Source organism: Poecilia mexicana, unplaced genomic scaffold (genome assembly GCF_051168715.1).
Source record: "Poecilia mexicana isolate PSO_F unplaced genomic scaffold, ASM5116871v1 scaffold_10, whole genome shotgun sequence".
Classification (NCBI taxonomy): Eukaryota; Metazoa; Chordata; class Actinopteri; order Cyprinodontiformes; family Poeciliidae; genus Poecilia; species Poecilia mexicana.
The window spans coordinates 20,367,700-20,392,759 of record NW_028263379.1 but is presented as its reverse complement, the minus strand read 5'-3'; the positions used below and the strand labels follow the sequence as shown (position 1 = coordinate 20,392,759).

At 38.7% G+C, this 25,060-nt stretch overlaps 1 protein-coding gene across 1 annotated transcript in view; it reads right to left on the bottom strand.

The window, feature by feature from the left end:
- The window catches only part of spock1 (SPARC (osteonectin), cwcv and kazal like domains proteoglycan 1), a 118,585-nt gene that overhangs the window by 28,004 nt on the left and 65,521 nt on the right, over positions 1-25,060 (bottom strand). Inside the window, exon 4 of the mRNA XM_088009601.1 lies at positions 14,993-15,067. Coding sequence (XP_087865727.1) covers positions 14,993-15,067 — 75 coding nt within the window. The remainder of the gene's footprint in view (positions 1-14,992; positions 15,068-25,060) is intronic.

The following is a 25,060-nucleotide window of genomic DNA, read 5'->3' as shown; positions in this document are numbered from 1 at the left end:
GCTTATGTTTATTAGAGTCAGACTGGCTAGAAATACAGACTTGAGAGGATTTTGTGCCAATATTTGATCCTATGCTGTAATTCCCTCTCTCACGTTAGAAATGACGCCTAGGTTGTAGACATGCTACATCTGAAGCCGCTTTTTTTTTATCCCCCAATTGTGATGAAAAGGAACCATCAACCCAGTGAAAATGGTGAAGGGGAGACTGTGTTGTGTACATTTATCATAACTGAGCAACACATTTCCTCTTTACTGCCTGCACAAACACGTAAAAGCACATCTGCAAGGCTGTTTGCTCTGTCATATTCCCTGGAAGCACAGAGAAGATAAGTCTGTGGTGCAGTGTGCTTCAATTGCTTGCTGATTTGGACCTGTCCTCACCTCCATCTGTCTAGCACTGGAGGAAACCCATCTCATTTCACTTAGCTGAAAAATGGCATTACTGCTGCGAGGAAATGAGAGCTGAAGACAACTAGGAGACAAAGCGAAAGCAAAAAGATTGAGGAAAAAAAGATGAGGCTCGTGTCTGCTTAGAGGGGGATTGGAGGACAAGTCAGGATTACTACAAGGCCTCTACTCTCTAGCAAAACTAAAAAAAAAAGAAGCACAATGGTGTGAGCACTAAAGCAGATTCAGACGTTTTGAGTTTCAGCGGTGTTTTTAGGAATATTATACAAATTATATATTTAATCCAGTTGTTTTTTTTTGTTTATTTGTTTTTTTTATCCGGTATCATTACAGTATGAACACCTCAAAAACATAATAAAATGATCTAAACATGGTGTTGTGTCTGCAGATAAAACAATTTAGCAAATAACCCATTTCAAAACATGATTTTAATTAACTGTAACATGCTGAAAATAATTGGCTCTTTGTCCCATAGTTCAATCTGTTCTTTAAGTAATATTAGATTCTTGCAGAGTGTTAAACTTGACTGAAAACATCCACACCATCAACATGTCTTAATATTTATGGTAAACTCTAAAACATGGGAGTGTTATTAAATTGCTATACAATTTGTCCCATTTGTTCATCTCCCCGCACAGCGGCAGCAGTCTGTGGCAGTAGATACAGCTCTGAGACACAAAGTCAAGTTTATTTTAAGTTATGTTTGCTACACAGCATTTTAATAACAACTGAAGATTGACTGATAGGACTATGTGACGGAAAATACATAATACCCTCACCCCGCTTCATGACATACAAATGCATTTTGTATTAATTTCTCTGATGTTAACATTTATTTGGTGGTTCGAAGTATTAAAGTGGGACAAAACATAAACAGTTTTTTTTTGTTTTTTTTATATCCATTCTAGCTGGGTCCAGTCAAAATTGGCTGATGATGTGATTTCAAAAGTGGTCCATCTAAGGACATTTTCATTGACGGATTAACTTGGCTGCATTTCTTCTTCGTGAGCAAGCATATGGTGACAGCAGCCATAGGCTGACTCCTTTGCCAGACCCAGACTGAGTAGGTTATCTGCTGTGACCATATCGATTAATTTTCATGTTAATAGAACTTAACTTAAAAAGACGGAGCAGGAGGCGAAAGGAAATGTTTGAACATCCTTCAGAAACCACAAAGATCGGTTAGAAACATTTCATGAAAATTCAAAGTGAAAGAAAGTGTAAGGATGAGGCAGAGACAGCACAAGAAAAGAAGACAGCAGAGCAAAAGCACAGATAAGTGGAGTCGGTAAGAAAAATTAGCATTGAAGGCAAAGGAGCGCAGGAAGGGAGATAAATGAAACAGGAAACAGGAGTAAACAGCAGAGCCAATAAAGAAGAAAAGGGAGAGGGAGAGGGAGGTGAATGTGAAAGGATGAGGAAGGCATCAAGGAGGCAGGGAGGAGAAGCGACCAACAGAGAGCTGGGTAAAGGAGAGTTTTATCCATCTATTTAAAGCTTCAGTGAGCAGCACTGGTGGTTAAAGCAGTCGATCAATTGTAATGCAGAAGCACTGCAGCACATGCTGCCTCCCCTCCTTCACTCTCCTTAATGCGATTCTCTCATCTGCTGTCATTCCCCTCTCATCCTTCTAATCTAAAGCATCGCGTTATTCTCATCTGCGTGATCAATCAATATGCGCAAGAAATCCAGCTCATCTTGCTGCATAAAAATTTGCTTTCAAGTGACAAGGAAAACGTTGTCTCTAAGTCTCACCTAATTTTTTTTTTAATTTTCATTGATTTGTGTACAATCTTCATCTGCTACCCATCAAATTTGATAACGGAGCAGCATTAAAAATAGAAAGCTTCACCATGCTTATTCCCTTCTCACTGATCAACACATACATGTCTGGTTGACAAAGAAATTGCAACTGATGATAGTGTCTCCTTTTACTTTAATTAGCCTTATCTAATAGGTTCATTTTAAGGACCATTAAGTATATCTGCAATAACAGTCAAACCATTTTCAGATCTGTTGCTTCTTTGATGTGTAAACATAAAGTGCCGTGATTGTGTTGTTGGATCTGAGAACAAGTCGATAGATTTTATTAGGTACAGGAATCCAAAATAATCACCAACTCTGCCATTACTTTTACGAATACGGCTATATCAGGTACTGCTGGCAGTGTTTCTTTTTTTCTTTTTTTTCCTAGCAAACACAACTACTGGAATTGGCAGCTCCTATAACTGCCTCTTGGATCTGAAGATACAAGCACAGTAGAAGCTGTTTTGTAGAACCTCTGCAACAAGTATTTAAGTTAAAATATATATAAAAAAGTCCTTTCAAAATGCAGATGTAATCAAAAGCTACACAACTAATAAGAGCAAATAAAAAACAAACAACTCATGTTCAAAGAAGACAAAAATGTGTAAAAAATAGATTAAATTAAAACAGAACAAAATTGCCACCTTTAATTATGCCTTAAATTTTGCAGTGTATAAATGCAATTCTACTGAGAGCAGATGAAATGGAAAGCTTTGCAGCCCAAGCAATTGCCCATATATGGCCCCAACTAATCATTATTAAAAACAGCTTAAAAAAATCTTCAACTAAGCACTCAAGTATAAAGTTGAACTCTTTAAACAGCAAAAAGTAGAAAAAAATAGGGCAGTATGGTACTTAAAATTTGAATTTTCTCTTTTGTTGCAGATAAAAATTGTGGTTTTACTGCAACTACTCACAAGCAACGTATCAGTGCTACTTTTATTGTGTTTATTCATTTAACCTTTATTTATCAAGAAAAATGTGAACATGTCTTTTTGAGGAAAGCCTTGAAAACGTTTGACATTATTGTTAAAATGCATTAAACTAAAACAAGTCAGATTTATAATGTAAGTACAAAGACCAACGTAAGAATGGCAGTTGGACACTTTAGTTACATAAAACTTTAATTTAAGTTACATTGAAGATTATTTTATGACCAAGTGCATAGTAAGGGAACTAGTTCCCAAAAGATTCTGCATACTCAAAAAAAAAAAAAAAAAAAACGAAAGAAAGAATAAAGAACATGAGCCACTATCACATTTTCAAAGTACAAAAAGTTAACAGGACAATAAAATGTGGAACAGTTGGGAGAGTGATGGGAAAATGGAGCCTTATAATCCTTTTTTCTCCAATACTGGCCTGACTGCAACAGCTTAGCAGAGGAGAAAACCTCCACTTTGAGTAGCTTCCAAATTAAGCTAATATAAAATACAATCAGGGATGGGTGAAATTATGCATTCTCTTAAGTGCTACAGAAAGTATTTGTCCAGAAGAGAAATGGCCTTATTCACACGTGCCACCATCAATACGCCTTGTTCGTGCCAGATAGAGAAACCTGGCAGAGCCTTAGCTGAAGTTAACAAGCGCCAATGACACAAGCAGATCATTAAAAAAGGGGCCCCGACACATTCTTTACATGAACTTAAGCCGAATGAATTTCAAGAAATGCGTTTAAGTTTGCTGAGCTTTTCAATTTTCACATCAATGAGCCATGCTATTATGACCTCCAGGCTACTGCTGAGTAAGTGTTTGTTGTGCCTCCGAGAGCAGATTGATCCTAATGCCGTTTGGTTTGACTGCAGCATGTCTGTTTCACTCCGGAGGGCTGGATAAACACCTCAAGTCTTTGTGATATTTTTGGCTCTCTCTTGTGGCAGTTTATATAGAGACCCAATCCTTCAGAGTATAGGGAGCGGGCATGTCCACTGTCGCCCCATGCTTGCTTAAGAGGTCGTACTGTTGTAAAGTGACAAGTTAATGAAATCAGTTGTGTTTTAGACATGTTTTATGACCATCACACTTTGACTCTATTGTTAGAAAATCACTATTAAATTAGTCTGTGCAGAGCTGGGTCTGGATCTGACTGAACGATTGGAGATTAACTGAATCCTTCTGAGCCCTGTGATGAAGTGGTGACCTTTTAAAGAGGCAGTATTATGTAGAATTGACTTTTTTGAGTTTTACATCATGTTATGATGTTATTCTTGCATCAAAAACATATCTGGAGTGTTGCCTTGATCTTTTCTTATATGTTTGAAAAATCCTTTAATCTTCCACTGCAAACATTTAAATGCCTGAGCGGACGTAGCCTTTGAGGCACCAGGTTTCACATTGGAGCTGCAGTTTCCAAGCTTTCGATCTTCCACCTCACGGAGCAGACCCGTCCCACAACGCTCTCATTCAGCTCCTTCAGACTAGCCAGCAGCAGGAAGCAAACACCTGGAGGAACTGAACATGTGCTGAGCTCATTATAAGAGCTACTTTTTAGTGCTACTCTGGTAGAAAAAAGATTGTGAAAGTGTTTTAGGAGCCGTGTTTTGACAACTTCATGGAAGGCAGAGTTTCAGACGGAGGAGATTTTAGAGACACAGGCCCAATTTCAACGTTGGAAGTAATTGGAAGTAATTTTTTAAAAGTCATATTTGATATAAATATCATATTTTTATATTAACTAAAAAGTAACAGCTACTTGATTATGATACAAGAATAATACTGCCTCTTTTAAGGGTTCACCCCACCTATTGCCTCCTGAGCTCTGGGGTTCAGCACCCACCCTCAGTCAACCCAAGGATAGGAGAATCATAGAAAATTGATGGATAGATGAATTACATTTGTTTTGAACTGAATTACACAAACAGTCATTGCACAGGATCTGTGTCAGTTTGCCCTGCAAAGTGCCTTGATGACATTTTTGAATTGGAGCTATATCAACAAACTATGTTGACCCGACACATTTCAATGATTGTAACAAGATGAGCCCTGCTGTCCTTATCTCTCAGCGGTCACAATTTCAGAGTCTCGCGTCGTACGCTGTCAAACTGCTCCCGCATGGCCAAACTACGTGACTTTTGCAATTTGACTTTAAGATCCTGTTGCCTTTGCCACGGCACGTCGGATGTACTTTTCGCTGTTGTAATAATATTTGCTTTGAACACTCTGCTGTTGCTGTCAACCCAGCTGCCATCTGGCCAGATTTCTTTTTATAATGCTGTGGGGGGAGATCAATATTCGTCTTGGTTGGTAGCTCATGCTCGGAGAAAACAGGAAACGCATAAAAGAAAATACATGTGCTGCCGACATCCAGTGTTCTGCTGAGAAAAAATAAGATTCATCTGACTGAACAAGAAGACCAAAGATAAAGCCTTCAAGCTAATGCCCAGTTAAAGTACATGTGTAAATATGTGAGGTTTTCAACATTTCTCTGTGTACCAAACATTATTATGTAGTAGCATTTCATGCACATCGGGGTTTTATTCAACAAACTCTTTTATGCATGGATTATAAAAGCTTCACTCTATATCTATATGTTAAACATGCACTTTTCACATCTGTTACAGTAAAAGCAAGTCTCTAGAATAATGTGCATCTAAATATGTATGTGACAAATAAATCATGATATATAACGCGTGAAAGCCATGTCATTTAAAGAGATAATGAAAATATTACTGTTAAATTAATGAAGCTACGCATTTCACAATATGGTTCAGTGTAATGAAAGTATAAACAGCTTGTCCCGACCCTACGCTCTCTGCATGTTTCTGTCCCATCCATCCATAATTCAGCGTTTTGCTCTTCACCTCTCAGACACCGAAGAATGTGCATTTTAACAATGAACTTTTTACAAGAACAATATTGTTTAAAACCCATCCATCCATCCATCCATCCATCCATCCATCCATCTTCTTCCGCTTATCCGGGATCGGGTCGCGGGGGCAGCAGCTTCAGAAGGGAGGCCCAGACTTCCCTCTCCCCAGCCACTTCTTCCAGCTCCTCCGGGGGAACCCCAAGGCGTTCCCAGGCCAGCCGAGAGACATAGTCCCTCCAGCCTGTCCTGGGTCTTCCTCGGGGCCTCCTCCCGGTGGGACGTGCCCGGAACACCTCACCAGGGAGGCGTCCAGGAGGCATCCTGACCAGATGCCCGAGCCACCTCAACTGGCTCCTCTCGACGTGGAGGAGCAGTGGCTCTACTCTGAGTCCCTCCCGGATGACCGAGCTTCTCACCCTATCTCTAAGGGAGAGCCCAGCCACCCTGCGGAGGAAACCCATTTCGGCCGCTTGTATCCGGGACCTCGTTCTTTCGGTCATGACCCAAAGCTCATGACCATAGATGAGGGTGGGAACGTAGATCGACCGGTAAATCGAGAGCTTCGCTTTTTGACTCAGCTCTCTCTTCACCACGACGGACTGGTACAGCGCCCGCTTCACAGCAGACGCTGCCCCAATCCGCCTGTCGATCTCCCGCTCCCTTCTTCCCTCATTCGTGAACAAGATCCCCAGATACTTAAACTCCTCCACTTGAGGCAGGACGACCCCCCTGACCTGGAGAAGGCACTCTACCCTTTTCCGGCTCAAGACCCTGGCCTCGGATTTGGAGGCACTGAGCCTCATCCCAGCCGCTTCACACTCGGCCGCGAACCGCTCCAGTGAGAGCCGCAGATCACGTTCCGATGAAGCCAAAAGGACCACATCATCCGCAAAAAGCAGAGATGCGATCCTAAGGCCACCAAAACGGATCCCCTCAACACCTCGGCTGCGCCTAGAAATTCTGTCCATGAAGGTAATGAACAGAATCGGTGACAAAGGGCAGCCTTGGCGGAGTCCAACTCTCACCGGAAACGAGCCCGACTTACTGCCGGCAATGCGGACCAGACTCTGACACCGGTCGTACAGGGACCTGACAGCCCGTATCAAAGGGCCCGGTACCCCATACTCCCGGAGAACCCCCCACAAGGCCCCCCTGGGGACACGGTCGAACGCCTTCTCCAAGTCCACAAAACACATGTAGACCGGTTGGGCGAACTCCCATGCACCCTCCAGGACTCTGCTGAGGGTGTAGAGCTGGTCCAGTGTTCCACGACCAGGACGAAAACCACACTGCTCCTCCTGAATCCGAGGTTCGACTATCCGACGGACCCTCCTCTCCAGGACCCCTGAATAGACCTTACCAGGGAGGCTTAAGAGTGTGACCCCCCTGTAATTGGATCACACCCTCCGGTCCCCCTTTTTAAACAGGGGGACCACCACCCCGGTCTGCCAATCCAGGGGAGCTGCCCCCGATATCCATGCGATATTGCAGAGTCGCGCGAGCCAACGCAACCCTACAACATCCAGAGCCTTAAGGAACTCCGGGCGGATCTCATCCACCCCCGGGGCCCTGCCACCGAGGAGCTTTTTGACCAATGTTTAAAACATTTAGCAAAAATGAAATGACAATCAAAGTCAAAAATATATTGTACTGACAGATTTCACTACAGTCTGTCAGTACGTTTACAGCACACAAAATAAATCTCTCCTACGCCTTTTAAACTTTCAAATATAAGGTAATTCGAATTCTTTCTTTCTTGAGCTCTGGAAGGAAATCCTCAGCATCATCAGCTAATTCAGGCTTCAGCTACTCCTGCATGTCTCTCAAATCCAAAATCTCTACAATCAGCATATTCCTGTCTTTCCCTTTCTGTCACTCAGAGACACGCTCACCAGCTTCAAACTGATTTGATATTTCTTCCAGTCATACTGTACTTCACCTTCACAATGCAAAAATAAATTTGATAATTATCTGCAAAAATATTGTTTTTGGTACCACAAATGATAAATTACAGTCTAAAACATATTTTACTGCAAATACATTTACTGTGGTTGAATTCAGTAGAACAGCACTATATCTAAATTTGGTGAAAATGTAGGTTAAAGCATAGCCTGTGATGCATGATGTTCACTTCAGTCAGCAGATTATTATTAATTGCAGTTTCTCCCAAAAAACAACAAAACAAAAAAAAATAAACAGTACATAAATATTTTAACAAATGTATAATTTCTTAGCTGCAAGTTAATGACTTCAGTAGTTTTTTTTTTACCTGTAAAGTTGTTATACTGTGGGAATATGTGCAAGGTATTCCTTCCTCATCAACAGCATGACAACACCGTACTTCACAAAGATGACGAACACATGGAAATTTTAAAATATCTGAAGAAGACGTGACGATTTAAATGTAAGACTGCTCAAAATAGTTCTGTTAATAAACAAAGGCTCAAAATCTGTCCTGCTAAAATCTTCCTCCAAAAGAGTCCAAATCTACACACACAGTTTACACAGTTTTAAAGCCTCGCACATCGTAATTTACAGCATGGAGTGGCTTCTTCATGACAGATCATAAAAAAATAAATAAAAAAAAGTGAATTTTCATGATTTAGAGGACTTGTTCTGGTTGTCTAATAGCTGTTCACACGTGCAAGTATACCTTCCCACACACCCACTTGCTGAAAAGGGTTAGTTCAGTGGCTATGGCAGAGACCTAATTTGAAGGCCAAAGAAGGCCTGGTAAAAATACAAGTTAATCCTATTTCTATCATTTATCATTTAGATAAATATCAAAGAGTGAGAAAAGTTGAGTGTGCAGGATTGCAAACAGGAGTGGATTTAGTAAGAACTGCAGCAAGATTAGAATCAAAAAGTTTTCTGCAATGTGATGCGCATTAAGAAGTGCTCAACAAAAAAGGTTCCTGGATGATGTCACCTAGCAGAGCAAATATGCCGCTACTTTCTGCACAATCTAACTGGTACGAGCTTTCCACATGTGTCCCTGGCAAAAGAGCACATTATACTTGTGAGAAACAATGTTCTTTCACAATTACAGCCAGAAGTAAATTAGCCCCCTAATTTGTATTTTTTTTAAATCTTTCTCTAGCCATGATTTCACTTAAAAAAGTAGCAATATGATGGGGAATAATGTTTTCTCTGCTCTCTAATTGTGCACAGATGCCAGGATGACACAAAGTAATTTGATACCAAAGATAGTAAGAGGGGTTAAAGAGCCAAAAAGCCCTGTCAGAGTAGATATTGAGCTCAAATTAGTTGATGCCAAGCTGGAAACGGGTCGTATGTTCTGTGTTGACCCCGCTGAACTATTGCTCTCCACTGTTTGCCCTCCGTGGTGCTTTTCTTAATGGCAACCAAACAAGTCAGAGATTAAATAAACAAAAGCTTTGACAACCATCCCCAAAGGACAAATTCTGAACTGTTATTAGAAAAAGAAAACGAACTTTGCTTTCAGGCTCTGATAAACTAATTAAAAAGGTGTTTCTTCTTTTACCTGGGGGCTACTGAGGAAGCCCAGACGGAGGAAAAGGCAGCTATAAGACAAACAGATCAAGAGGAGATTAAAATCCACTTCACTCCTCGCTTTTTGAGCGCTCCTCGGGGTCTGGCTGTTTGGCCCAAGAATGGCACCAAGGCGAGGGATGTCAGAGACAAATGACGGAGGGATGAAAGCACAGACAGGGCCTCTGGGAGGACGCGGTGATGGAAGAGATTCACCATCCAGAAAATTAATTATTGAAACCATCAGCAAATCATATTATTGTGGTTGTAACTGAGGAATGGGGGAGATAAACAGGCTGTTCCATTTTGAATGTCAGGGAAAGAAACCACGGTGGCTTAGGGCAGAAAAAAATATCTGGAGGGAGACACTATTGACTCTCGGTTATAAGCGGAATATTCATCACTGCCACACAACCAATATGCACACACAGCTGCACATCCATGTTTTATTGTGCGAATTCCTGAAAGAGGAGCCTTTGTGGATCTCCTGCTTGCAGCGGACCAATTTTAATAGGACACCATGTCAGCAAATAATCAAGTGGTCTTTGAAGACGGCTTCAAAGCAAAAGAGCAAAGATGCATTTAAGGACAACACGCCTGGCAGAGGACACTCGTTTCAGGTGCAAGTCGGTAATTGTCACGGTTTAAACAAAGGTAACCCGTGTTGCCTGAAGTGGGTCGACAATTTCTGTCATCATAGTGGAGAAAAGAGTAAGTACAAATAAAACAGGAAATGCATGAAATGGGGTTGGTTAGGTAGAAACATATACCCACACACACACACAGATAACAGCAGGGTAAATGCAGACTGCAAGGTGGTCACAGCGTGTACAGGCATAAAGTAGAAAGGGTTTAATTTTGAGTCACATTGCTGCCAGCCAACCTGAACACTGAATAACATTATTTCTCCAGGAATGTGTTTCCCTTTCATTTGTCTCTGATAAGTGCAAGAGCTCAAAAAGAAATTTTGTTTGAGCAAAGGTAAATTTTTAAGTCCGGTGAGACTACGTTATCACCCTCGGGTCACAAAGTAATGCAAAGAAACTTCTGGCAGCCACTTTTAATGCAGCAGGTAAACAGTAGGGATATACTGGCTTTAGACGACATGATGGAAAACAGTGTTAAATAAAAATAAATAAATAAATTAAATAAGTACGTCTTTGTCCAATATTGGGTTTGTCTAGCTTTGGCAGCAGTAACGGCTTCCGTACTTTGAGGTTGACATGCAAATATTCAATGTTGTTTCTTTGAACTGAAGCTGAGGCAGAAACTGTTGTGTTTGCTTTAAAGATGTTTAACCACACCTGAGATTTTTATTTGCATAAAGATCTGTGTTGGGGATTGATCCTCAATCTGGGGATCATTTGGTTAACCTACATTGAGAAACTGCTTCTAGAGTAAAGCGTAACATGCGGTGCTATAAAAAGGAACAGACATACTAAGAACATTTTTGCGTTGCTGAAATCAGGTCTCAACCACCGTCTGGTTGGAAATGCCAAAAAAAAAAAATCCAATCTTTGCTTAAGAGTGAACAGATCATCTCACACTACCCGATGGCACTGAACTGAATTTGTCTTTGTTTCAAAATATCTGTAAAACCCCGTCACCAACTGTTCATTAACACACACACACACACACACGCACACACACACACACACACACACACACACACACACACACACGCATGCACACGCACACACACACATGTGTTTAACATTTTTCTGCTTCTAACAAAAATAATTAGCGACTGCTCACATTGGGAAGCTTACAAAAATACATTTGAAAGCTGTTCTTTTATCCTGTTATTATTTAGTTATTGGTGTGAATATTTCTCAACTTTCTCTGCTTTTTTAGAATAATTTTTTAATCAATTTTTTTTGCTGCCATTTGTCTTCTGATTAACTTTTAAACTGACCTTATATTAACGTAGCTGAAATGTTGTTTGCATATATTAAAAGAAGAGGAATAATTGTTATTTTTAGCAACATGTTAGCAGCCAGAAGTTAAAAAGGGTAGCTGCTGTACAGCAAGTGAAGGTTTTTCTTTTGAATTACCATGAAATATTCTCACCCTCTTCTCACACTCTTGTACAATGTCTGTCAAAATGCCCAAGGCCTTTTTCTAACCACACGTTGTCGCCTGGCAAACAGTTTGTGTCGGTTCAACCCTTAGTCAGTTTCCATGCAGACCACAAACTCGACTAACTGCATGAATCTTTAAAGCTCACAGATCTTGTTTTTTGCCTCACCCTCTAGTGTAAGTAGTAATTAAATGTTTTTACACTCTGTGGCAGTTATTAATTATGCACGTGTCTTTATGGATGTGTCAAACCCCACGCCACATTAATCTCCCATCTAAATGTTCATTAATACAATTTTCATTTCATTCATACATGTTAAGGCAGTGTTATACTGCAGGTTAAAAACTCAAAGAATGCATATTTCAGTTACAGCAGTAGTGTTTGCCAGAACACATTGGACATATGTAATTTAATATTATCAGACAAAAAAAACAAAAAAAAAACTAAATTGTCAGACAAGTTGATGGACGCGCTTCTCTTCTAACCTTGCAATTATGTTAAAACAAATCTTGAAAAACACAGAGCTGTACAGTGTGGCAAATATGTCATATCTGAAAAAACCTTATGTGCAACAAATTATTGTGCTGATGTCCCAGGTGTCTGTTGTTTTAAGCGAGTTTTAATTTAGTGAATTATATCCAACATATTTAAAGGCGCCAGTGCTTAAGATAATGTTTATTTCAAAGGCTTCGGTTTAGCAGGGGGTGTATCCAGGACAATTTTAAAGAGGGCTAAATGGGGACTATTTGTTTGTGGAATAAAATTGATTTTGAGATCTCATTTATTCCACTTGTGAAGTGGAATAAACATTATAAAAGTGCATGTCTCATAACATAAATGTCAGAGATTGATATGAACCTAAATACACATGAATAATTCGGATTAATTGAAGCTATTTAGTTAATAAGAAAGTTACTCATCTGGGAGTAATCTGATATGTCTGTCAAAACTTTACAGTACAAAGTGTTTTTCCTCATGCATTTGTCTTTATTTACATAAAGAAAAGCACTTAACACAGTTTACATTACAATTTACAATAGTAAAAATGGCTGTTGTGTTATGTGCAGCAACCTGATGTAAGATGGTATGCCCATGTCGCCTGCTCTTTACTCTCTTTACATTAGGAATTTAATATAAAGCTGATAAACTTTGTTACCAGGGATGGTTTTAATATATCCTCTAAATAACAACTGCTGAGAGTGGGTTCAGAGTTATTACCATTTATTTAGTAATTCAGCCTCTGTGAGTACTTCCAAATATGCAAAATTGTCTCCCAGTTGGTTGCTTGATGGAATACTAATAGGCTAATTAAACTTTATTAAAGAGGAGGAGAATCATTTCATCCTAGCACTAAGACACAGATAATAACCTCACTTCTGCACATTGGCACTTAAACAGATGTGGTCTCAAGCATGGCTTTTTAAAAATACGCCCTATGATCCTGTTGGGTTTTTGCTATGAGCATCGTTTCTTTCTTCAAAACAAATTTTAGTACCTGCTCGTACACAATGCTTGTGCATTATTCAGCTTTTATTTTTGGGAGGCATACATGACAGATTATCTTCTGCTTTATATCAATTTAAACAACTGTTAAACAGTAAACAGAGATAGATAATGAAACATTGGTCAAAGCATGATCAATTAGGAAATTACTATTATGAAATTATCTGGCAACAGAAACAAAACGTACAAACTGCCTGTCCAAAAAAGGTCATGCACTAAATTTAACAAAGCTAATAGGTGAGACCATTCCATTGGATAATCATTGTATGGATGATTATGTTTTATTTCACAACATTGATGTGTTCACCAATTTAATCCTGGTGGACACATCCTGCGGACATGGAAAATATGACATTGTAAGGACGTCTATGGCTCTAAGGAGGCTGCTGTCAGACAAATCATCAAAAAACTGGATGGACAGAGGGGAATCATCATCTTAGAGGAGGTGATATGGTTGGAAAAAAATATTGAATCAAGAGCATAACTCATAGCTAGGTTCAGTCATGAAAGTAAGAGGATTTCCATAGACACAATGAGAAGAGAGGTCAAAGGATTCCATCAAACAATTGTATAACTGTTACGAAAACCACTTATGAGTGACTATAAAGAGTAAAAACTGCTTCAATTTGCAGAGGAGCATAATAATTGGACATAATAAACTGACATAATAAGTGAAGGGCAGGTGACAGAACCATCATGATGTTATCTATTTTTTATAAGTCTTCGAGGCCATGCTGTAATCTGAGATCAAAGTAGTGAGTTCTGGCTTGGGTTTTGTAACATTTATTTTCATTTTTTTTCCCAGAGAGTTCTAGACTCTGTGGGTTACTGAACAGAACAGCTTATTTCCTTTTGGCTTCTTCTCAGTATGGGGAACAAACAGCAGACCCTGATCACAGGACCTCGTGAACTTGTTAGGAACAATTGGGTGCAGAAGCCCCCTAATACTGTGTGGTGATTGTCTTTGACACAAAGTCAAAGAAATAATCTTAAATTGCACTCCAAAATAAACTGCAAGCAAGAGTAGTTGCATCACATGTGAAAACTTGGGGTATTTTTCACAGAAGTCAGGCAGAATAACTTATAATTGCTGGAGTGAGATTTTGCTAAGACCTGTGTAAAGTGTGTTGCAATAATCCAATGGTGATGGAACAGAAACATGAATAATTATTTCCAGTTCAATATGTCTGACTATGAACCATAGCTTGGCAATATCTCTGATATGATGAAAACAAAAACGAACCACAGACATGACGTATATCCAAAGTAAAATCAGAATCAACTTATTTGCCAAAGTTGCTAACAAATGATTTTGCCAAGGAACCAAGTGGTTCAAATGTCTCCTTTATTTCTGGTGTGTATTTTTCTGGTTCAGAGTAACATGATGCGTCCAAAGGATAATATTGGTTGGAACGCTGCCATACTAATTCATCAGGTTTAAATTGCACAAGACTGGTTAAAGGGTCATCAGACATCCAAGACCATGGATTGACCAAAGTCCAGACATAAATCCCACTGAGAACCTTTTAAGTGTTCTGAAAGACAATTGGCACAGCGGTCCAACTACAATATTCTCTAAAACCTCAGCAAAAAATAAATGCAACTTTGGAAAGACAAACATAACATTGCAGGAGCTTATAGAAACAATGTCACTTCAAATATGTAGCATAATCAACATTGTAGGTGGTCCAGTGTAATATTAGTGTTTAACTTATTTTTGGACAGAGCATTTAGACATTAAAAAATACAATGCAAAATTGCATTGTACTGATGTTAAGTTCACATATACAATTATTATGTATTTTATATGCAAGCTTTGAACATGACAAAAGGTAAGAATGCCCGCAGAAGCTGAAAGGGATGTGGCCCAAACTCACCGTTCTGTCCAGTCTTCTTGGCAGAGTGGGCTTGAATTCCTTCCTCTCTGATTCTGCCAGGTTCAGCCACTCGCTCTTTATAAAACAGTAAATGCAAGCAATTAGTTAAAGTTGTCCAGGCGTATCTCAATGCAATGTTGCAAACAGTGTCTAAAATAGAAATAAAAAACTAAAACCACTGAGATGTTTGCATCAGATCCATGAACTAAATCAAACATTTGGTGAAATCTCTCCTAGTATGTCTCTCATAAGCCAACAGTTGTTGGATTCAACACTTTTCACTGAAAGCTTTTAACTTATAAAAACATAAACCACTAGTTAAAACGTAAATTTGACTTTTATCAGCTGAAGAGTTGCATGCTGCTAACAAAACACCCAAAAAGAGCCTCCGAAAGAGGCAGAGCTGATGACAGTGATCTCGATAATGACCCACTTTCTCAGATTTTCCAACAGGTTGCATCAGTGACGGTAATATTAGTGAGAAACCCAAAGATAGGTGTCAGGGTAAGTGGCTCAGAATATATCAGTGGCTTAAACAATGGTGAAATGAGCCGTTCCATTTGTAGACTGTACGTTGCTGTGCCTGTGAATAGCTGAAGACATTGCTTGAAAAGAGTTATCCCACATACAAAGCAATTGATATAAAATTCAGAATTTTAAGAAAAGCAAAGAAAAGCATCTAAAAAATGTTCCACTATGTTTTCTGGCATGCAACAAATATACATCATTTTGGTGATCCTAGCTAATCCAAATAAATAAATAAAACAAATATGGGAAATTTGGTGAGATACAACTTCAGACAGAGAGAGAAAAAAAACAAAAAACATTTAGCTGTCTTTATCTGCTGCAAGTGAACTTCTGGTTTCAAATTAATGCTAGTGCTGGAAAGAGTTATGTTTTACCAGAAGTGTCTTGATTTAGAGATGAATGGAGAATTGAAGGCCATAGAAAAGGAATGCTTCTGCAAAAATTTACAATTTTCTTTAACCAATCACATCACTTCATAATGTAGATTAGGGTCTCCGAAACATTCCTTAGAGATATTGGTCTATATCGGCATAATAGCATGATAATACATATTGGTCAGCTGCACATCCAGTACAGAAGTGTCAGCTGAAGAAATCCTACAGATATGCCAAACAACATGAAGGAAGGATCACACAAAGCGATGTGATCCTGGGTCTAACACGGGGCAAAAAAAAAGCCATGAACTGCGGTAGGTAATAACTAGAAAATGATAAATTATGTGAACATTAGCCAGCAAACTAAACCAAAAAGTATAAAAACAAAGTAATTGTAAGCAAGAGAATTGAACATGTTACAGAACCCTTAGCCAAGTCTTGAATATCAGATAGAGAGATGATGCACTGTGACAGGGACTAATCCACCATCCTCAGTTACTCAGCATTTCAAAATACTGCATAGGCATTAGCTAGTAGTAGCTGAGTCTTAGGAAAGAAAAAGTCAGTAGGTTATGACATTAAGACCCAAAAATTATTAGCTCCCTGAACTCATCCATCTACTGGTATTTATTAGCAACAATAGGCCTGGCTATGTACTGAATATAAAGAGCAGAAAAAAGTGTGTGTGAAGCAAAAAGTTGATCCAACTTTTGCCAATATGTCCTCCTTTCTTTACCATCCACTCTTTTTTTTCTCTCCCTCTCACCAGGCAGAACTCTTTTCTCCTCATTACTGGATGACTCTCTTATCTCTGAGTTACCCTCTCTAGAGGCAATCTCTCTCAAGTGCTCTCTGTGGGCCTTGTGTCTATATATCTTTATATCTCCCTCTGCCTTCCTCCCCTGGGACACTCCTCTGATGCCACTGTCGCTTTCTCAGGCCCGCATTTAGCCCACGGGTTCTTGCTAGGATCGCAAAACAACCAACGTGCGCTCGCCTACCTGCGAAGTTTATTTATCCTAATGTGACACGATCGTCGAAGATTACACTGACTATGGAGAAGAAGAGAAGATTCAACACATATAGTTCCTTCATTTTGGAGATCTGTTGTTGTGTGTAAATCCCACAGAAAACAGCTTGTTCAGCACTGTTTACACACTGAAGTTTATTGATTCGACAGTTTATTCTGCCGTGCGCTTGCTTCGGACCCGTCTTTGTAAATTGAAGGTGCAGGACACTAACAATTCACTGTGCTCATCGGGGTCCTGGTAGCCAACAGTTACCCTTTCCTGACCCTTTGCTTAGCTGACATTCTTCAGTGAAGCATTCTCTTATTTTCCCATCACTGCTGCATGGATATTTAATGTCTTTCTTGATAACCTTGTATCAGTTTATTAAATAAACTAAATCTTTGATGGGGCAGCATTTTTTTGTCTTTCCTCTCCAGGTATAATTTACAGCCTGTTCTGCAAGGGTGTGCATGCTTGAGTGGTTAATTTACTTTTGAATGTCGGATATCACTGAGGCAAGTACGCGTAGGTTTCAGAAGATAATCCTGTTTATGTGCTCAGACTCAACACTGTAAGTACTCACCCCTCTGAAAAAGCAAGATAAGGCTGAGCTAAGGGTCACATATATGGAGTCACTCTTTATGATGCGGCCAACGAGCCATTAAAATCAGAGCAGCAAACAATGTTTTAAAGACGCCTGGAGAAAGATAGAGAGTTGTGAACCCTCACCACATTACTCCGAAATGAGATATTTATTTGCACACTGTTTCAAGCAAACCTGAGGTGCTCGACGCTTGTTTTGGAGTCTTCTCCGTCTCTTTTCTTATCTTGCTAATTCTCCCAGCTTCTAAAGGGGGAGATCAAACATAGTTTTATGGGGTCGTATTAAGGAGGCGGTGACGAAGTCAGGGGAGATTAAAGATGGACCGATGAGAAATGTGAGCAGACAGAAGGCATATCTACTGAGAGAGGAGAGCTTAGTGAGCTGGAGAAAGAGCTGACGACATACATAGAGCGACGACAAACGCTCTGCTGGGAAAACACAATGTCGAGTCTAATCAGGCTGATTGGCAATTTGGAAGCCACAGATTTTCAAGGCTTTGTTTGCTGCTGGTGTGGCCAAACAAGAGCGAGTTGCAACCAAGTTTGATTTCCGCTGCCAAAATGGTTCCCATACCAACCACTTATTCATTGTGTGACCTGTTAAGACAAACGCTGGGGCAAAACAGGGGTCAACATAACTTTTCAGTTCTTGTTTACTCCCCGTCTCCGTCTGTATTGTGGCCATCAGTGTTGTGCCCTTTGCCCATTTCTTGATGCCAGTTAGACTCTCCTGTGTCTTCTGGACTGGCTGTGATAATGTGGTCCTTGTAATCCTCACTTTGACTTTCCTCTCTCGATAATGCATTGAAATCACAAGCTCACAATTCTGCAGGGCATGGCCATTTACAAGAAGCCAGACCCAAATAGCTTGAATACAGTTTTAGTCATTGGTCTCGCTGATGGCATAGCTTTTATCTGCTTCCCCCTCTCCGCCTTGCTCGCCCAAAAGCCCTGCTCAGCGCAACTCTCAAAGCATCACTGACAGGAGAGAGCAGAACTAAATTATAAGTACTGAATAAAAAGTTTGACTTTGGAAGAAGGCTAAGCTGACCTGCAGGACATAAGGGATTTTAGTTTTAACTTGATAGATGCTGAAATGTAAATAACAGAAGCCACAGAGGAGAGGAAATTGTTTACATGTTGCAAAGAGTCGCCTGTAGCATAATAAGCAAACATGAGTTTTTCATTAAAAATGAAGAAAAGTTGTTTCTAAATACATCTAATGTATTGCCCAATGTCAAATCTTGGCAATGAAGTACTAAAAGATATGATTGACCATTACAGACATATATGTAAGTCTTCTTCACTTCCTCATGTAAGCCTCTCAAGGAGGATGCTTATAAAAAAACATGCATGCAATCAAGCCTCAGATTAATTTTACATGCAAAATATTAGCTTCACTGCTTAAAGCTTTACATCTTAATGAATCAAACAGTTTGAGGGAAGGTATTCACGGATGAACTTTGAATTCTAATACCTATTCATTATTCGAGGAGAAAAAAATAACTGGAAGAAAGGAACTCAACTTTTTAACAATTTTTGTTCAGTAACTATTCTTTTTCATGTATTATTGTTTGTGTCATTTTACTCAAGGAATTGTGTTCTGTACATCTAGAGGGCTTATTCCATAAAGGTCCCGACAGACTTCACACAAAGTGCTGAAATCGATTCTGACTGATGACTGATTCTGACGTTCAGGCTTTTGTATCGGCAGGAGATATGGATACTTTTGAGGAGCATTTATCTGAAGCAATGAGGAATTATGGACATCTGTACCATTCTTCTCTGAATAACTCCGATAAAAATAAGACTGGTGAATGATTAACTTCTGGACAAAAATTGTAATGTCGCTGTTTACGGAGGAGGCAGTCTGCAGATCTCTGTGAAAGCAAAATGAGGACGAAGGGAGGGTAGTGTGTGATGTATACTGAAGAGGGACAGGTGTCCCCCAGGTAGTCTGCACCATTGTATGAAAGGTGTTTGCAAATACAAACCGACCGCAACAATGTTCCTGCACATTGACTGCTGGGCTTTGGCTGAATTATGTTGAGGCCTTTAAACTACTGGATGAGAAAAATAGGCTACAAAAATTACTGTCATTATTCTGTTTCCTCAATTTTCAAGAGTCTAACAGTAGCACTTTGTCGCCATAACGGAGAGTACAACAAACTTTGACACTGCCATCTTCAGCTGACATGAACTCAAACTACGGCCTGTACTTCCAGCTCAATAACGCCCATCTCTCTGTGTTCCCCATTGTTTAAGCTTGTGAATATGTAATTTATTATTTTAAAAATTGATGGGTAAAAATAGATTGATTTTATGGTTAAGAGCCAATATGAAATTAAAGAATACCACACAGCCATCTATAAATTATGCTAATCCTTCATGATAGTTGTCTTCTGATCGGGGCTCATTCCTTATTTCTTACTAAATACTCAAGGCAATGGCTAATTTTCAATTGCAGTTTCCTCCTTTTGGAACTTTATGGCCATTTCTTTTTGTCAAATTGGTCTCAGTTAGTTCATTATTTTTTCTGCCCTGTCTTATTCATTTTGAGTCACTCATAACAGGGCAGTGTTTATTTCCTCGTGTTCTTAGATTTCATACAGAAACGCTGGATTTTCTCCTATTCTGTTACATGATTCGTGACAGGCATCCTAAGAGACATCCGCTCTTTTATCCAGGTTAATTAAGAATGTATTATTGAGTAACTTATCTTTATGAGTTTGCCTCGCTGAGGGGAATATCATTGTCGCAAATGAGAATAGACCTAGACGATTGTGCGAGCAGAAAGCTGAATGTAGAGAATTTGATAGCTAATAAGCCAACAAATGGAGCATAAATACCATTATTGGGTAAGCTTGGTACAAGAGTCACATTAGTGTGTCTGTTCTGGGTGCTGCTGCTGAAAAGAGTGGAGGTTTAAGACCTTTGTTTTCTTTGCAGTTTCTCAGTGACAATCTTCTCAAAGGTGCCTTGGCCAAATTTGACACCCCTGTTTTATGAAAGAATATATGTATATGTTTACACTCTATTCAAGCTTATTAGCTGCACTAGTCACAGAGTTCATCATCCTACCAACATGGTTGCTCCAGGACCAAACAGTCCAAGCAGTTGTTGCCATTCTTTTAAAGCAATGCCTCATAATAGTTTTTTATTAACTACTTCCTAATGTCCTGCAGCATGTAGCTACTTGCATTACTTTGTAAATGAAAAAAAAACAAAAAAAAAACAGAGATTTGGTTTGAGCTTTGTTAGTTTGTAAATACTTTTTACATTTTTCTATCTCAACTATACAAACAGTTAGCCATATTTTGCTAGCATCTCTATTGATGCTAACTTTGACTTCCTACAGAGAGATTATAATACTCGGACACTTTTTTTTTAAATGGGCAAGGAGGCTGTTTACAAACAGTAATATTTACTTTTTGATTATTATTCAATGTTTACTTTTTATGTTTAATCCACAGGTTACTTTGCACTAAGCAATGCTTCACAGCATTACTCAAGATGAGACAAACACAAACACAGTTAGAACTAAAATAAGTCAATTCTTGCTTTGATACGTCAATAAATCTACCCATATATGCAAAAATGCAGAGAATACATTTTTAGTCATGCAATTTATAAAGCCTGGCTTTATAACTTGACCTTGATGACTTTTTAACAATATTATTTCAAATTGACACTGGATAATCACTGGTAAAGATGGACATAGCAAATGCACTTTTATGTAAAAGGAGCAAACAATGCCTGCAAGGCTCAATTTCACAGATGGTTTCAGTCCTCTTAAGATGTTAATGAGCTGTGGTTGATGCATCAGAGGAGTAACTGACAAAATCACCAACATAATCATTAGCTGGATCCCAGATAACGGATGTTTCCTTTTACACTAGCAGAGGAAGTCAAGGTTTCATTTTGTTGTTGTTTTTTCATTACATTAGGTTCATTTTAATTTTATTACAGCCTTACAAATAAAACTGCCACTCCAATTATTGTCTGAAAAAAAGTCTGAATAACTAATTTATCAGAGCAGGAATTGATTGCTAGGTATCAGGAAGTTTGTGATGCCATCAAATCTGTTTATGCAACTGAGGAGAACAAATGAATTGCTTAGTGATTGATCCACTGGACTGGAGTTTCATCATCAACTTTCCTGCAGTTGCTGATTAGTCTCCAAGGGCAACCATGGATTCATTAATCGAACTGAAATCAGCAGCTGCTGATTAATGTCTGCATCCGTGGGCCTGAACGGACTTCAAATCAAAATGTTATTGTCACACTTATCGATACAGTTTCAACACATCAAATTATAAGAAATGTACAGAATAATATGGTACATTATATTGAAAAAACCTCTTTAAAATGTAACAGTTGTGAAGCAAGAGTACCATCATTCCTGGAAGATGAACTCTTGCTGTTGTATCCTGGCTAAAATAACCCAGCTTAAAAAAAAGAAAAAAAAAAAAAAGAAAAAATGACGGCCAATTTTTTTTTAAAGTATTCTGACATTACCTACATCATGAATCATTTTACATCCAAAATCCAGATGCATGTAGATTTTAAAAAGCTGGAGTGTGACGCCTACGGTACCACTTGACTAATAATGGAAACTACTGTAAAAGCATGTCACGATACCAGAAAATTCTCCCATAGGGGGAACAGATTGTCTGACTGATGTCTAACTTTTTCAATGTCTAATTGTTTTGCCATCCATTACTCCCAGCTGTGCGGTTTGTGTGGGAAGCAGCAACTGCAGAGAGTCTTTTCAGTTCTGCAGCAGTCACGTCGTAGCAGTGCAGCACAAACAGCACAGCAAATGCAGGACTCATAAGATGATTTTTAGGCCTTATGTTATCATCTATATAATTGGCACAGAGTTATGCATGGACAGACTCATTAGATGGATGCACAGATGTCTCCGTCTCATCTCACTACATCCTGACAAATTGTCACAGTTGTTCATGTGCATGTGAAATATTGTATGCATTGGGCTGCTTAAGGGCTGAGAAGTTGTCTGTTAAAGAACTTTCAAAAATAATTTCAATCTCTGGAACTCATTAGAGTATTTAAAATGATAGATTAAACTATCTAAAAAGAAATTTCTCAAAGTAAATCTTTACAGTCACCCCCAACTGTTAAATGAAGACTAATGTTTATTGCTCATTGGGTTTTTGTTGAACAAAACTGTCTTGTGATCTGGCTGATATAATATGACTGAATTCTCTGAAATAATTATTAGGATCTCAGAGTGCTGCAGTATTTATTTATTTATTTTTTTAATCTGCAGTAGGTGAAGAAGCAGGGCAGAAAGTACAAGCACTGAAAAGTATTAGAAGTTTTTGGTGCTCAGTTGGACATGAGAAGAAAAAATGTTGCTTGAACAAATTTGAATCCGACATGATGCAAAGTAAATATAGTCAGTACTTTGGGTTGTCAATGGTTTGGCGTTATGCAGCTGAGAGAGAGACTGTTCTTTTGTTTTATTGGCACTAAAATAATATTTCAAATAGTTTATTCTATTTGAATGTGATTTTTTTTTTTTTTGAAAAATTTCAAACAGTGCCTGTAGTAAAAGCACATCTCGTAATTTAATGAAATTATTGTCAGCCTTGTGGATGGGTGCTGTCTTTAGCCATTCCCCAATTTTTGTACCCACTTTGTCAGAGCCGTCTTCTGCACATCATTTCACGACGACCGCTAAACATCAGCTTGTACATTTTGTACCAACTTTGACAACCAACAACTCAACAAAGTCATTTTCTACTTTCTACTTATAAATACTGTAGGAAATACGTGCCTCCAATAAATATTGTTTACACACAAAAATCTTATTTCTAAAAATAAAACAATTAAATAAAAAAGGAGATTTGGGTTGATTATTTCCATAAGTAATATCATTAACTAAAATTTGACATGAGTAGAGTAGTAAATGATGTGGAACTGTTTAAGTTGAAGCATCATTTGTTTATGACTATAACTTAGGAAGGTGATGCGACAAAATGGCGTGAAGATGTGAATTACCCAAAACCTTTACAGTGACAGCAGTTCAATGTTCCCTACATTAATAAATAAATAAATAAAAACAAAAGAAATTATGCCAAAAAATGTATCCTAAAGAAAACGTTGGAAAACTTTAAACATCTAGAACAATGCCTATACAATATTAATGTAATGACTGTATAGATAATTATATATAAAAACAGCACATGACCTCATTAGTGTAACAGATTCTATGTAAAAAACTAAAATACACAAAACTAGAGACACATCCAAATGGTTTTATGTCATTTGTTTCACCCAAAGCAGTGAATGTCACATTTGCTCTCGCTGTCGGCAGGAAAACTTAACAATTTCCCAATTTTTATTTTTCTTTAAAAAGACAAAAACATTATATTTAAAGTTTTTCTGATGGTATTTTATTCAAATGTCTTTTTGTTGTTAGCTAAGAATTTGAGGGACTTTCTCCTTTTTGTTATGATTTGATACGTCTTATTTTCCACCTGCTCTCTTCATTATTAAATAAACTTCATTCACTTTTCCCTGCACATATTTACCATCCGTCCTCTCCTGCTGTGCTTTGCATTTTAGTTTTAATTTTTGTCGCAGTATTTTGATATTACCAAGGGGCCGCTAAACCTAAACCACGACACTTTGCACATGTGCATTTTTACTCTTGTGGCTACTGATGTGGATTGACGTTGTACATTTTCCGAATTTAAAAACAGGACAGTTCTGTCAGCTGGCACTGAGGCTTGAATTAAATGAGAATGTAGCATTGTTTTAATCAAGGTGATCATACTGGAAGTTATTTAATTCTTTTGTCAGACTGATATCACTACAATAATAGTGAATTTAGTGTCATGCCTGTGCCAGATTTGTGTATCTGTAGATAAAACCTAAATAAAACTGGCTATGTTTTGTCTTTGCCTTAATGAAAAGCAAAACACAGTCACAAATATCTGAATCTTTTAGCATCTAAATCTGACTTCACACCTCAATGACTTTGGCACAAAGGCTTTTTTTCTGTTTCCTCATGTGTGTTTAGACCCCAGTTAGGAGGGTGCGCGTTACCTTTTCCTTTCAGTCATCTCTAAGAGCAACACCGGATTTTGACGCACCGAGGCGAGGCTGTTCTCATTAGTCTCAGTATCCGCGAGGAGCTGGCCCAGATAAACCTGCTCAGCAAGTCTTTCCCTGAAGAGTTGCAGTTACTGTGCTAGATATGCAAAAGCAAGCCAGCAAAGAACAGAGCAAGCTCAGTGGTGGGAGGTTTTAAAGTCTGGAATGCTGTTCAGAGAGCTGCAGTTCAATTAAAGCCTCCACAAACCACCAAACTGCGAGTGTGAAGATGGGATTGAGAGTTAGGGTGTGAGGGAGTTGATTTTTGTAATCACTGAGTTTAGTTGAGAGTTACTGTGGATTCCAAGAACAGTACACACTTGAGAGCTCGGTATTTATTCTATAGTCCAACACGATAAGCACAACACACACACAAAACGTTGTGCTTCCATCAACCAAGAATCAGCTAATCCTTAACCCTTGTGTTT